This window comes from Watersipora subatra, chromosome 5, assembly GCF_963576615.1.
Source record: "Watersipora subatra chromosome 5, tzWatSuba1.1, whole genome shotgun sequence".
NCBI classification, from domain to species: domain Eukaryota; kingdom Metazoa; phylum Bryozoa; class Gymnolaemata; order Cheilostomatida; family Watersiporidae; genus Watersipora; species Watersipora subatra.
The window spans coordinates 57,265,045-57,281,566 of NC_088712.1; the positions used below are offsets into that span (position 1 = coordinate 57,265,045).

The 16,522-nt window shown below is 31.8% G+C and overlaps 2 protein-coding genes across 2 annotated transcripts in view; one reads left to right on the forward strand and one right to left on the reverse strand.

Annotated features, from left to right (window-relative positions):
- Positions 1-469: 469 nt before the first annotated feature.
- The window catches only part of LOC137396197 (eosinophil peroxidase-like), a 28,831-nt gene continuing 12,778 nt past the window's right edge, over positions 470-16,522 (reverse strand). The window contains exons 9-17 of the mRNA XM_068082357.1: positions 13,373-13,476; positions 12,687-12,844; positions 11,507-11,631; positions 6,912-6,982; positions 4,390-4,484; positions 3,810-3,937; positions 2,803-2,940; positions 1,962-2,064; positions 470-1,122 (exon numbers count right to left, since the gene is read on the reverse strand). Of these exons, the coding sequence (XP_067938458.1) occupies positions 795-1,122; positions 1,962-2,064; positions 2,803-2,940; positions 3,810-3,937; positions 4,390-4,484; positions 6,912-6,982; positions 11,507-11,631; positions 12,687-12,844; positions 13,373-13,476 (1,250 nt within the window). The 3' untranslated portion in view covers positions 470-794. The remainder of the gene's footprint in view (positions 1,123-1,961; positions 2,065-2,802; positions 2,941-3,809; positions 3,938-4,389; positions 4,485-6,911; positions 6,983-11,506; positions 11,632-12,686; positions 12,845-13,372; positions 13,477-16,522) is intronic.
- On the forward strand, positions 7,553-8,790 carry LOC137396674 (dynein heavy chain-like). Its single transcript, XM_068082990.1, is given in 3 exon segments — positions 7,553-7,576; positions 8,176-8,411; positions 8,628-8,790. Coding segments are annotated over 3 exon segments (423 nt in total).

Sequence of the window (16,522 nt, forward strand, 5' to 3'; positions counted from 1 at the left end):
AATTAAATTGCCATACCGTGAAGCTCCAACTAAAGAATCCTGAGCCAGCACAAGGCCAATCATATCACTGGTGTGATTCCCTGATCACGCTTTGGCCCAGACACTGTTCAGTCTACCCAAATGATTTATTTCATGGGTTTGCAAGGCTATGCTCATGAGAAATCACAACTGTTGCAGATATCATATGCAGCAATGTTTTTTTACAACATGTACCTACACGGAGATTTAATTAGTTGTAATTGCAACTTGTAACTAATTAGTGACTAACTTGTTACTACTTTATTGACTGGTGATTGACTGATAATTAACTGATATCTAACTGATGACTAGCTGACGAGTAGCTAAATGTAGCTATAATGTTTGCTGCTGGTTCAACACTGCTATAGTTCTACTCCAACAAGCTACTTAGAGCTATACTAGTTGATAAACAAATTAGTGGGGTGTGCATCCAATCAAAGTTACTGTTCAATAAATTTCTGACTGCTTTATTGTAGTAAACAACAAACTTGAACAAAAACAAACCTTTCATATATTAACTATTAAAGGCAATAATCAACATTCCTCTAATGGCAAAGTTTAAGCATTATTCAAATTAGGTTCACACGCTTTAGGCCACATTTTGTTTGGCAACTTTGTGTCCAAGAATTTGTAGTAAGCTACTGTAGTCTAACACCCAAATAATTATTTTACAATACCCACTCGTTTTCTGAATAAATATTGGTCCAAGTGCAAAGCTATGCGCTGAAAGTGAGGTTGATCGGGTCTCAAGCCTCTCCTTAAACTCAGTAAAGGTTTTAATAGAACCTAGGATAGGATTGAGGGTTTCTGTAGTATCTTGGACGCCTCGGTGAGTAGCGAAAAGGTCGTGCCGTGTTTCGCGGACGAGCTGTTGGAGGGCGTGATGGCCTAGGGGTGTCTGAGCCTTGATATCTAGGCTGGTAGTATGATCGTTGTGTCGGAGGGTAGGCTGCCGGCTTGGGCTGAGTGCGAGGAGATGGATATGTTGGAGGTCGAGGGGCAGGATAGGATCTTGACCTAGAAGGTTCCGAATTGCGCGGAGTTGCTTCTTGCCATGGAGTAAGATCCAAAACTTCAATTTGACTGCAGTCTGTTGCTGGGTTGCTAAAAATATGTCACAGATGAGTTGGACTGAAGTTCTATAGCTATCCGCGTACCAGCTCACCTTGACCGCTGTTATGAGTTCTTAGAAAGTAGCCATACCACTTGTTTTAATGTTTAAAAATTGTAAAAGGTTTTTTAATAATTGACCTTACTAATATCTTTTAGATACTAATAAGGTCAAGTATTAGATAAAATTATATAGATAAAAATATATTGATAATATCTAAAACATATTATTAATATCTTTTAGGTATTAGTAATATTAAAAAAGATAAAAAGATATTAATATTATCTAAAAGATATTATTAATATCTTTTATGTATTAGTAATATACATGTGTTATTTATATTTATTATTTGAATAAATATAAACATTTATATTATTTATATATTATAGTTAGATATTATAATTAAGCAACATCGCATCCAGTTTGCCTGCTATTTCCTATCATTGTGAATGATAGTATATCACTTGTCACCAAAGCTAAAAGTCGAATAATTTCTTTAAACCAAATTGAGTGATACATAATTGCATATTATTTTTGGCTAGTGGTCTTTTATTGGATGCTTTAAAGATAAGGCTTACTGTTAATTATATCAGTGCCTGTTGACCTACAGACTTCAAGAATAATGCGTACTTTGACAAACATTTTCATATAATCTTGAAAAGGTTGCTGACTCGTCCTTATCAAAATAAGCTTAGATAAAATTGCTAATTGTGTCAGCTATTATTATTGACAAGTCTAGCCGTATTGCCAAGAGACACTTATGTTTTTGCTTAAGTATTTTACAAGGGAAGGCAACTGCTAAGCAAGTGTGTGACTACTAATCCAAACTTACTCATAGCTTTCGACTCGCAGCAAATTCTTTCTGATTCGAATTCCAGGAATATTTTCACAGTAGAGTGATGCCAAAGTGACTCTTCTGATCGCTGTTAGCTGGGCTGACAAAGGGATAGAAATGTTTGTGAGGAAACAACTTTCTAACCATTAAAAATGAACTTACACAAAATTTTGGCAGATTTTATCAGAAAGTATTAATATTTTTTATCATTTGCTATAGTTTTTTATGTTCGTTGTGCTTTGACTGTCAAAATGCTTCAAAATTAAAATTGACAAAACTTGGTCGAGGTTAAATTGCTCAGAAGAAAAATATGTGTGAGATGACATCACTAGTCGCTATAGGTACTATAGTTGATATTGGCTATTGTCTTCAAATTCCAGAGTTACGTCTCTCTATTCCATCAAACTTTTTGCAACTATAAATATCATAATCACAATTTTGATTAATCTGACCTTTTTAACCGCAATCAAGTTTTGTTGATTTTAATCTTAAAACATCCTGGCTATCAGATCATCTCAAATATAAAAACAATCGCAGATGATAGAGAAATACGATACTTTCTGATAAAATCTACTAAATCTCTGTGCAAGCTCATCTTTAACAGTTGAACTACTTGGCAAAAAATAGATTTACTCAGCAGAAAGGTTACAAGCAATTCTCATTAAAATAATTAAAGAATTTTAGTTACAAGGAGGTAAAAATAGCTAAATAGACGTAACAGCATAATTGATAATCAAACTCATGTGTACATTAGCCATAGCAAGCTTTCTTTTAGGGTGAAATAAACTCTCCTAGATGATTAAAGCTGTCAAAAGCTGTTTGAAATCAATATTTTTACCGTCCGTAAATCCTCTTCTTGTGTCTGTGGTTTCATGCCAATATCGGTCACCATACCGCAATCTTCTGAATTGGTCAGCTATGATGTTGGCAAAGGTTTCTCCAACAAGAGCGCCAGGCAGAGGTGTCTCTGCCATGCCTACAGTTGCGTAAGTGCATAAAATCAGACAAAAAACAAAGCAAAGTATTTTAAGTTTCACTTACTTGAAGGCCGCACAAACTACTGTCTACACAGACCAATGACATACATCACCGATGTATAGGGTTGATATTTGATGTGGTTACACACTATGGCTACTAAACAATGGGATGCGTTGGAAAATAGATTGACCAATAAAAATTGACTTCAGTTGTGTGAAGGTCATGACATCTTTGCTGGATATTTTAGTGCCGCTAGTCAAGTATTGTTGGAATACATGTTGGAATATAAATCATAAACAATTTGTGAGAGCAATTGCGTTTGTGCGGCTATTTGTGTTGTTATATTTTGCTCAAAGAAAAACGCTACATTTTAACGATGAACAAGTACAAGTACAAGCCAAGTACAAAATACTTCATGTTCATGGCAGATGCGAATTGAACTATAGAAAAATGATTTTAATTTAAAGTGTTTTATAAACAATTCTAATTTATACAAGCAAGTTTAACATGTTTAAAAAATCTAACAAGCAAAAACCTGACACAACACTGATAAAAACAACCAAGTGCAAAAATAATTCAAGTTAATGATATAAATAGTGTAATAAAAAACGTTTTTTTAACCTACTAAAAAAATTTTTAACCTACTTAATTCCCAAAAAAATATTATCGAAAATGTTTTATAATCAATTCCAATTTATACTAATGACTTCCCTATACGCGTTGCTAATGAGACTTTTCTACAATGTATATAACTAAAATATACAATATTGCAGTATATAACTGTAATAATATATAGCTGTAATGTAACATAATATATATAACTATAAATAACTGTTTGTGTGAAGTTCTATCGTAAGCTATAAGTACCTCCAGGAAATAGTTCAATGTCTTCGGGATGCGGATAAACTGTTTGCATATCATTCACCGTTCTGTGGCTGTGGCTGTGACCAGCCATTCCATCCCAGTTACTGGAGGTTGACATGCGAAATGCTCTCCTAGAAAGAGATATATAAATCTGTTGGCAGACAGCATAAAAACAAAGAACCCAGCAACTTATTTGAAACAGCTTCAAGTATGAGAAAAAATTACTTGTGGTGTCAGATATCATATTAAAAATAATATCGTAAATCAAAATTGCAGTCACTTTGGCAAAAAATATTTTTGCGCCAACTAAATTAGTTTTTTGGGTTGCCTTTTAAGAGTAAATTATTTTGCTTTTGGTGGTACTTTGGCCGCAAGTGTTTCTAAAAATTGACACAGTAGTTAATTACCTCATATATTATATTAAATTAAATATTAGGTAAGAGAAAATAACAAAGTACTTAGTATCAACTATAATTATACTAAAGAACAAAAGGATATGAAGATAGCAAAGCCTAATGACTATGGATTTTTACTATCTTTTGCTTTGCCTTAAAAAAACACAAATTTTGTGAATATTCCTTACCTTACATCATTGTAGCTAGCTAGCCCGTGGTCTCTACCTCTTTGGATATTGAATGAGGGCAGATCCATCTCCTCCCCAAATAAATTGTCTCTAACCTGTTGCATAAATTATGGCTATAGTAGAAGCAGTGAAGATATTATTACAAGTAATGTTTACTGGCATTTATTATGGACATGTCAGATTCTTGTTGTCAACATGTTTTTGAATGACCACAGAAGCATTTCAACGTTCGCTTGCAATTGTTCACGGTTTTATTAAATGTTTATTAATTATTAATTGTTGCGATTGCGTCTTTTAAATAGAAATTCTATGAAGTTTCATTATCTATTTATATCAAGGGTTTTGGGTAGCCCTAAGTTTCTAAAAATTTACCTTTTTGTAAAAGGCCCACTGTAATATCCAAGTGTTTTTAATAATATAGCCTTAGCACTTAGAAGCCTAATTTTGCACATACAAGCAGGTCATCTGATCCTAGACAATATTAACAACTTTCAATAGACTATGAAAGTACTTAGGGTAGCACAACTCCTTTTGAAATGAACATCATTTTGAGGGCCGAAACTTGTAGAACTTGCTAAAACAAACAGAAATCAAATACAGCAAATAGTTTTTTCAAGTTTTTTCAAATATGTGATGTTTTAGAAGTACCTTACAGAAAACCTAATGGTTAATGTAAACTAAACTTAATAGAGTATGTCTATTTTTTACGAATAAAAATTTTTTTTAGTGTAAAACTTTTGTTTCTGAGAAGAAGCTTTCTAAATTTTTTCTATTTTTGACCTTTTGAACTTTCATCAGTAAGAATTTCAATCAGTATGTCATTAGAATTAGAAACTAATGTTATGTAGGCAGCCAATTTTAATTTTTCAGTTGAATAAAAGTGTTCTTAGTATTTTGGCAGCGTTTCAAGAACTAATAGTCTAGTAGACTTCAAAATTAAGATTTATAAATAAACAAAACGTCTACTGCACAATGCGGCTAGAATTTTATTAACCGAATAATTTCTATTCAATAAAATTTGATAAAATAAAATGAATAAAAGTTGGTAAAATAAATTTTATTCTATCAACTCTTTGCACAAAAACAAAGTGAAACTACAAAAGCAAAATGAAACTACAAAAGCAAAGTGAAACTATAAAAAACAAAATGAAACTGCAAAAGCAAATGTACTTGAGCGTAGAAATAACTAAAAAAATATTTTGCCAAATTATCTCGAGCTACTCTTAAAAGTTTTAAAGCCTCTAAATATTCTGAGCTTTTTCCTTTTGGGTTTATATAAAGCATGGTTAATGCTATCGTGATATATCAGTCAATGTGATCCCATTGATCACATTAATCAATATAATCAATGTGAACAATTGTGATCAGCGTGGTCAATTATCGCTACTGAACTCGTAACAGATTAAGAACTTACTTCAGTATATTTTACTTTAATACTTACCTCCTTTATATCGACCTACATACATGTATTTCAACTGCTAGAAACAATAAGCTAATCAACCTTTTTAGAAGAAAATTATGTAATTTCTAATGTTTCCAAAGAGATAGAGTTTTAACCATCCAAACACATACTTACAATTTATTGCATGCAATTGCGTGTTTACCACACAAAAAACCATAATTGATCAAACCCACCTTTTTGTTCAACTCACACCTATTCTTTTATATAAAATTATGATATATACTACTAAAAATTAATAAGATAAAGTAAATTCAAAGTTACAAAAGAACTCGAGATTAATAGTGATAGGTGGAGGAACTATTTAGGCTAAAAATTCTCTGAAAAGTCGCTCATCAGGTGTCTGCTTTTAACCAAAGACATCTGATGAGCGACACTACACAGAAGATGTGTGGTAAAAAAAAATCTGACTTCCCAAATAGGTTTTAGTCTATATATTTATATATTTATATACATATTTATATACAGATTCATGTATATATTTATTCACACATTTATATATATTTATATATATATTTATTTACATTTATATATATATATGTTTTTTATACATATTTATATATATATTTTATACATATTTATATATATACTTTCATATATACATTTATTTACTTATCTACATACAAATAGTTTTATATATATCTATATAAAGTTTCATATATACATTTTTGATGTATTTATATACATTTACATATTTATATTTATATACATGTATATATTATATATATATAATTATTAAAATATTTAACTAAGAGTGTTGGAATAGGCTTGGTTGGAATAGTTAGCTATAACACTCCACACTTTTCAGAGTGTAGAGTGTTAGCAGTTATAGGCCTGACTACTTATCTATTATATACATATTTATATATATTTTGTAGAGATTTGAGTATGTACTTTTTGAGATGAAGGCCTCTATTCTTATCTGTACTCATATAGAGCTTATTTCAGCTACTTTTAAATGAGAATAGAGCTGTTTTAGATAAAACCTAAACATTTCCCAGTTCGAGTAAAGTACAAGTAAAGTACTTTATTTGTATTGAAAAGCTGATTAACAGAGACTTACCCCTCTTGTAACAAACTGGTCACATGCTTCTATTCTATCTTGAATCATTCCTTTTAAAAGTCCATCAGATCCTAAAAGTTTAAAAGTTGGTTACTCAGAGATACCTCTGTTAAAACTACAGCAGCCATGAGTTATATTGCTTAATGCAGAAGATGATAAGAAGTGTGTTTTGATACATTAAATGTGCATGGTTCTGATGTATTTTGACAGATGGATAGAAGATAAAAGTTTATGGACTAATAAAATAAAAAATAAAAAGATTAAACCTCACCTTACTTAAAATCATCATCAAACAAGTGAGTTGTTGGCAATGGTCCAAAAATGATCAGACACTTTTCAGAATGTAGTTTTACATTGAAACACTTAAAAAAACTCATTTTAGTTAAAATCTTTGGGTCAGAGTACTTAGCTGTTGCTATCAAAATTTCAGGAAACCATTAACCACCATATATGTATAACAGTTAGCTTAAAAATAAACTTTTACAAAATCTAAATAGATTATATCAAATAGTATCGGTACTTTTTCTATTATTTGTGTTTGTTTTGATGTTTGAGGTGATCTGACAACCAGGTGTTTCAAGAGTAAATTTGGCAAAACTGAATCGTGGTTAAAACGATCAGAAAAAAATTTGTTTTCAAAAATGAAGTCAATAGTTGTGTTTCCTGTTTGTCCCTTTCATTATGACATCAGCTACTTCGTTCAAGTTGCAGAGTTATTCATCTCTATTGACATATATTTTGTTTTGTATTTGCTCCTGATTGCTATAAAAATCCTCCAAATACCGCTTCAGATACATTTTATATAAGTTTCAAAACAGTTTAACTATAAGATAATTTAGGTTGATTAGAACTAGCCCAACTTGGTTTTCTAAATTTCGTGTAAACATACAAACATATAAATACCCGATGTTGATGAGACCACATATTTATCACTTATGAACAACATGCACAACTACTGATATCATGCACAACTGCTGACAACATGCCCAACTGCTGACATCATGCACAACTGCTGACATTATTTTTAGAGGAGTCTGGTCATGAGTTTTTCTTCTGAGCAACTTACCCACGTTCAAGCTTTATCAATTTTTATTTTCAAACATCCTGACAGTAAACAATCACAATTAATAGGAAAATACTGATACTTTCTAATAAAATCTACAAAGATTTAGTTTAAGTTTATCTTTAAAAAGAGGAATCTAGGAGAGAATGTTGGCAAATGTGAAGTTTAGATCAGATGCAACTCTTTCTAGTCTTGTTTTAGAGCAAAGTTGAGAATAGATCCAGTCCAACAATTGTACAACAACACCTGCATAGTGTAGAACAACACCTGCATAGTGTAGAACAACACCTGCATAGTGTAGAACAACACCTGCATAGTGTAGAACAACACATGCATAGTGTACAATGACACCTGCATAGCGTACAACAACACCTGCATAGTGTAGAACAACACCTGCATAGTGTAGAACAACACCTGAATAGTGTACAACAACACATGCATAGTGTACAATGACACTTGCATAGTGTACAACAACACATGCATAGTGTACAATGACACCTGCATAGCGTACAACAACACCTGCATAGTGTAGAACAACACATGCATAGTGTACAATGACACCTGCATAGTGTACAACAACACATGCATAGTGTACAACAACACCTGCATAGTGTACAACAACACATGCATAGTGTACAACAACACTTGCATAGTGTACAACAACACATGCATAGTGTGCAACAACACCTGCATAGTGTACAACAACACATGCATAGTGTACAACAACACATGCATAGTGTACAACAACACCTGCATAGTGTACAACAACACATGCATAGTGTACAACAACACATGCATAGTGTACAACACTGTTGACCACTACGTAGATAATTTGATTATCAAAAAGATCATTAGTACCAGCTTGTTTGTATTTTAGTTTTTTACCATTCCTACTTTGGTTTTATTAAACATTTCCCAAGGATCTTGTCTAGATGTTTCTATCTCTCGGTAAGACCATACCAGAGGTTTACTAATTCTCATGTGTTAGACTTGCACTCCAAAACCTTGACCACTTCAGAGAAAAAGAAACACTTGAAACCTTATAAAAAGTATCTAATGTCCATTTAACAAAAAGGAAAAATAAAGTGCAAGCTGATAGACTAAAGTTTTTTGAGACAATTTTAAAGAAGTAAAAACGTAAGAGATCGGAAATTGTATCAACTACAGATTATAGTAATATTATAAGATTAAGTGAGATTAACCACAGATTATACTAAATCTTCAAGTTGACTATCTTTCACACAAAAAAATTAATGCTTAGATTCAGTTGAGAACTTTATTTTTGTTATTAAAAAGCTGGATAGTCGTTACATCAATAATGTATTACTAATACTGTCCCGAATTTAATACAAAACGAATTTTGTTTGTCAAAATTTGTCAGTTTTCTTGTGATCTAAGCTTACCTGTGGCTGTATTGTAAAAAGATTTGAACATATAGGTTGATGTAAATTAATCGCTGACATTGATCATAAAGATTTGATCACATACATGTAGGTTGACGTAAATGAAAATATTGCAAAACTATTTCTACGTAATGTTACAAAATACATCGTTTTAATCCTACGACCGAACACGAGCGAAGCAACTGTTTGGGAGCTTTATGATGAATGCATATGCGCACACAACTCCCGAAACATTATCCGTCATCGGCTGTTACCAAACCCTTGTACCGAAATCCAACCAAAAAATTTAACCATTTTTGTGTAGAGTCATTTCAGTATAATAATGATGCAAAAACACATATAAACATATTTAACTATGTTACCAAGTCTTTGAAAGGTTGACGCAATATCCTAAAACTAACTCATCTGATCGGATTGTACATAAATAGACAGATTAATTTGACTTAAAATTGCCATAAAAACTTGACAAACCTTTTTAAATCAAAATTAAGACCGGCCAACAAAACGCCGATAAGGCTGTCTGACAGAAAGTAGAACCATTGAGTTGCGCGCATTTCACGAACAAAACATGCACATTTCACCAGACTATGGCATTGTCCAATTGCCGAAGGTTTCTGTAATTAATGTAGAAGTACTGAAAAGTAATCGTTTCTTTTTTGCCGATTCTACCGGACTCTGAAATTTTGGATACTTATAATGAGTACTTTGGTATTCCAACTGATGTCCAGAGCAGTGAAAGTAAAGGAAATGACGATGATATTTTTCTAACAATTCTTAGAAGATTATTACAATATTTAATTGTAAAAATAATTATTCGATTTTATACGATTATTATAAGATTTAGTTATAAGAATAATCATTTGAATATACAAGATCAAAGTATATAGTAACCGATAGTGTGCATTATGTTACTGTTATTATTTTTCTAAAAATTTTGTTGATGAAACTGCGGCTGTGCCCAATATCACGGTACTGCCAAGTCGTTTTTAATATGTGCAAAATTAAGTAATAGGCTTACATTTTTTTATAGATATACATCTATTTCTATGACAACCAGCTAAAATCTGTGTGGATTTTTGAATTTAGCATAATTTTTTAGATATAAATACAGAAATCTAGATAAATATCACAACTTCTTGATATTGGTTGCTATGACCAACGATATACAGCCCCCCAGCATGTGTATATTACACAGCAGCTTGCCGTTTTACTTCTAAAATTGCATTTCTCCTATTTCAGGGAAGAGATATAAACATATAATCCTTTCCTTTCATTATTGCTGTTTGTTGTACATAATAACACCCAGTACATTACAGCTACCATTGCAGTTCTCCTATTGCACTGCAGTGCCATTTGACCGCTAATATCGCATTTCTCAACCGGCAGTACCCTTTCTTTTTCCATTATCACTTTGGTCGTGGGCTGTATGAAAGAAGAATTTCTAGTCTATTGTTTTTTTTTTCTAAAAACATTAATATTCTCCAAGCATACCATATCAATAATGAATCTTAAAATCACATTTTTAACAAACACAGCGCTCTCTAGATTTAATATCACAGCAAGACCAGAGCACAGCCAAATGTACAAAAGGAGAAGTTTGTTTTTACAAGAAAAAGAAGCTTCACTCTTCAAGTAATAGTCTTTGTTCGCAGTTATTCTTCAAGCACAGAAAGAGTTATGATTTTAATGTAGCACACTAAGGCAAATAGCTTGAACATTTTTATAAGTCACATTGGTCAGTCGGTCATATATACACAATAATTGTATTTTTTTCTAACTTTTGGAAATAATTTTTATTAATCTTCTTTCTATTACTGCCATTTTAAATTTGTTTTGCTTTATTTGCTTGCAAAATGTGAAATTGTATTGCACATCATCAATTAAAGATTTAATTTTATAATTTAAATATCATTATATAATATAATATCATAATATAATATAATATCATTATATCACACATAAGCCAAGTGCATGCCTCATTCTAAATCACCAAAATTGCCCATAACCAGCTGAACTTGTTCAACGTATGTATAAAACTTTTCCGTAATGAGCTGCAAAAATTGTCCTATTGGTAAACCTACAATAAATACGACACTTTTAAAAAATGAGAAATGAATTGAATTACTTACCATATCTACTGGTGGTTTTGTAAGAATCAAAAATGTCCTTGAGGTCAATTCCATGGCCTGAGTGAGAAAAGGTTTGTCTGATCAAAGAGTGGCCAAATCGGAATGCTGCAGTTGAAAACTCAGCCCTGTTGAAAGATTGTTTGGAGTTGTTTGTTCACATTTAATGAAGAATTCGACTACTACTTTTGCAGCCGTACTAAAAATTTTTTTAGATAACTGAAATTTAGTGGACTTAATTAAGAAAAAATTGAGTTGTAGTTTTTTTAAATCACTCATGTCTGAAGTCAGTATATTAATCTATTATTATACATATGTAATGTTATATAATGCAACATAATATAATATATTATAATGGAATAGAATATAATATAATACGAAATTATATCATACAGCATATTAGCATATAGTGACAAAAAATGTTGTTAATATACTTGCTCTTTATATTTAAAATTAATGATTTTTCTTAAATTTCAATACTAATGAGTAAAAAGATAACTCTTTACAATTCTAGTAACCAAAACTTAAAAGGTTTGATGCCAGTTTTCTAGCATGTAAGTGATGAATTTTAATTTTAGTACCGAGAATTATGAAAATAAATTTTTGCGGTGGCATTGATAAGTGAGAAGACAACTTCTCACATTTTACATAAACAATAAGAAAAAGAATATTACATACGACATACACTAAATTTGAACTCATGGATTCAGTTTGTCAGCCAAGCATACTACAATCTGCATTACTCGATTGCCTCGCAACCCTTTGAAATAATTATAAATATTACTATTACGCATGATGGTCTGTCATGGTGCACCAGATCGGACTGCCAGGGTTACTGTCTCAATCATTATAAAACTTGCAAATGAAGACTTGCTAAGTAGTTTTTGCATCAATTTACTTCGCTTCACTAATAGTATTTAGAATTCCGGACTTTCTGCGTTTTCACAATAAATTCATTGTGCTGATTTGCTTCTATAGGACTCAAAAACTAGCCTTTTCTACTTGCAGCATGCCAGTTACTTCGACAGATAAATTATTCAGTAGAGATCTACATCAACTTACAAATAGTTGTCGAATATGTAAAATAAAAAGTATATTATACCTAATTTTAACATAATGTCTTCAAGTACCATTATTTACATAAAAATTTCATTTTATCTGAAGACATTACTGTTTAACTCACATAACTGATGTATCCACACTAGAAGAATAGCCTGAGAACCTGCCACGTTCCAACAAAGAAAGACCATAGCGCCGCATATATTGAGGTCCAATGACTATAGGAAGAAACTCATCATAGGTGATTCGCTGCATGATGGCTCCAAGAATCTTTCTTCCAGTCTAAAAATTTTTACAGACCTGTATGGTTATGGTAAATAACTCCAACCCTGTCATTTTTTCATCATCGAACAAGCAACCAATCTTTAGTGAGTAAATGTTCATTCAAAGATAGGAAGTTAAGCTGAAACAGCAGTGAGTAGAAGCAGAATGTTTTTATAGTAGAGACCCGCGTGGTTGTGTGCTAAAATCTTTTTACCTCCAATGAGGAGAGTTTAGCTAAGTATTATTGACTCGAATCCATCAGCAGTAAGTGTTGCTGTCATGTTCAAATCCTCTCACAGCAAATGTCTTGGTGCTGATTTAGCGAAGCGAAATGACGTCATACGCATTTAAATGTTACTATCTTTATAATTTGGAGTGGATACAACTCCGAATCCATTTGAAGCATGGAAACGCTCTGAATCCCAAAGCTGAAAAGCATATAAGTAGACTCAGATATATATATATATATTTATATGTATATATATATTTATATATATATATATATATATATATATATATATATATATATATATATATACAACAGACCTGGTAGAGTTGCTCATCGTTCCAGTGAGGGTTGAGGTCTGCTAGCTGATCTACCATGTTGTTGTGCTGACGCAGCATCAGAGTGTGAACACTTGTTAAAGCAGCTGTAATTAAAAACATATCACTGAAGAAAGAGAAGCTCCATTGAATATTTTGTATTGTAGGACCTGGCTCTGGTAGAGATACAAGATTCTCTGATAACTGCAGCCTCTAGGTTGATCTTACAGGCCGCTAAGATTTTGTGTTAAAAAAGCATTTAATTTCATTAGGCATTAAATTAAATATTGAAAAGCTATGTATTATGTAGACTTATTATATCGCACTATTCTATGTTAAATTTATGTGAATTTTGTTTTGTATATATTCTATAATTAATTAGTAGATTATTTTATACTACACAGCATTACATCATGTCGCAGTATATGATAAATTATTATATACTTTTACAGCATATTGCATTAAAGTGTATCAGGTTCCATTTTACTTGTATTATATTACCTTTTACATTGTATAAGAAAACATACATACATAATATATTGTATCATCCTGCTTAACGTAGTGTATACGCTTATATATTACATTTCGCAGTATGACACAATAGGATATCATTTGATATTATATTATGTTGCATAATATTGCATAAAATTATATATACATGTAACAAAACATTATATATATCATATATAATAACATATTATAGTATATAATAATATATATTATTTATAATAGAATATTATATTACACGGTATTAGATTATAATATATTACACTTTTAACATATTATGTTATAAAGTATTATACGATATTGCAGTATATTTTGTTGAATAGTATTATGTCATGTTATCTTGGTTCATATTGTACCATTTTATAGGTAACTTCTATAAGAATTATTAAACTTCAGCTAATTACCACCAACTCTCTAGATAGCTGTTACAGTTGTTTTTTTTTCAAGGAAGGAGGAAGAGCACAACTCCAAGTTAGACATTTTATGAAACAGTACATGGTATCATACTATAGTATACACATGCAATATCACATTATTTTATTTTATAACTGCTAAATTTTGCTATACTAAATTAAATAATATTATATAATCGTAGGCAATGTCTTTTTTGTCAGAGTTTCGAATTTTCGGGAGTAAAATTAAGCGCTTGTAGCCAGCCACAAAGATTTGCATTTGGGCTATCAATTTAGTCAATAAGAAACAGGTCTGAAGGGTGTACTGCGCAAGACGGCTGGAATGATTTGATTCTGGTTTTAGCTGTAAATAAAGCAGCTGCAACATTTACATGCTCCTACCTAACAACATGTGTTGACTTTATACTCAACTGTTGAAGTGAGCTCTAGAAAAATTATTTTAGCCCTGTGTACATATAAATAGCATGACTGAGTGCTGAAATTTCTCTACTGGCTGTTTGGTAGCACAGGAGAAGGCTTATAGCTGACTTTTATATAGCTTTTAGATTATAGATTTTTTTATAGCTATTTTTTATAGCTGGCCATGCAAAAAGATGCATTGAATTGTGATTTCATAATTAGTTTGAGAAAACATCTATAAGTAACATACAATGTACTATAATATGTATATGCTCACAGCACTCGAAGGTGAACTTACACCATTGATGTGCTGCTGATGAAAATATTATCAATATAAAGTTAAGGCAGCAAGCTACAAGTTGATGTAAGTTTTGCCTTTGTAGGCCTACACAGTCTAGAGATATAATAGCTTGAATAAGATCCTATCTTGGAATGATCAGATTCATGCAAAAGTGTGATTATGACATCTATATAGTTGCACTTCAGCAAAGAGACCAGAGAGAATAGAAATGCGTAACGTCGCAACTATCCAATATCAATAACAAAAGATACAACCAGCCGCGTAACTAGTGACTTCTGTAAATAGTTTTCTTTTGAGTGTTTTTATCGAGATCAAGTTTTGTCGATTTTAATCTAGAAACATCCTAGCACTCAGACCACCCCAAACATCAAAACTAATATTAAAAATAAAAATAATGATAAAAATACTAATAAGTTAATCTTTAAACTACCTAATACTATTGATCAAATAACACGCATGTACTCGTATGTAGACAAGTCGATGATCAGTTATAAAATGGGGTGTGTCCACCATACTTCAATGTTGCTGTTTTAGGAAACTAGCTTGTCCCAATTATACAGGCGCAGACCTTTGCAGTCTAGTGTGCCATGAGAGATCATCAAAGGTAACATTAAAGCATAGCTAGTAAATTTGTGCACAAATATTCAAAAGGTGGTCAATTGGCACAGGTGTTAGAGAGTCTGAGTATGCGTCCCATAAAAAAGCTATTTTTCAACCAATTTTCTAACCCCGTGGTTCAACTCACAGACAGACAGTTTCCTAATTATAGTACAGATATAAAACACAAGTGATATTTTATGTCTGCTCATTTGATATATTGTATTATTTTATGGGTGAAGTTCATCACTGCTAAAGGCCCCTTTAATATGATTTGTGGATGTGGCGATGCATTTATGACGGAAATATATATATTTCCAATTAACTCTTACGTGATTAATTTTAGCATTAATTACTTTAGTGAATTTTATGAGAGAAGCAGCTGTGAACTCGTGGTCTAACACGTATTTCCTGTAACTGGCAGGTTGAAAGTTAAAGTCTCAGAAAAGGGTAACCAATGAGGCATTCCACAGTTAAATTGCAAGCTTTGTCAAATCAATACTTGAGTCTGTCCACTGACAGTCTGGAGCTTAACAAGTAATCAAATGCACTTTTACCTAAATGGAAATTAGAAATTGATTAAGATCTACATGATTTCAATCTTTATACAATCTTTATAGCTATAAGAGCCATTTTGACCAGTCTATCAAAAGCCATAATCAAAGGTTGGAAAAGAATGCCTCATACAGGATTCAACAAAAGGACATTCAGCATCACAGTTTGACACCTCTACACCTAGACTAGTTGTCTGCCTTCAAAGATGTCTGCCCTCAGCACATCAAAATAACTGTGTAAGTTCTTACTCTCCACGCTTTATCGGCATGCCTAACGATCACTCACGGCACTTGCGACTTTCAGGGTTCAAGTATATAGTAGAAATACTCTTATGGGTCATTTTTTCTCCCACGAGTTCCAAGTGAAAAAAGGATATTTTCA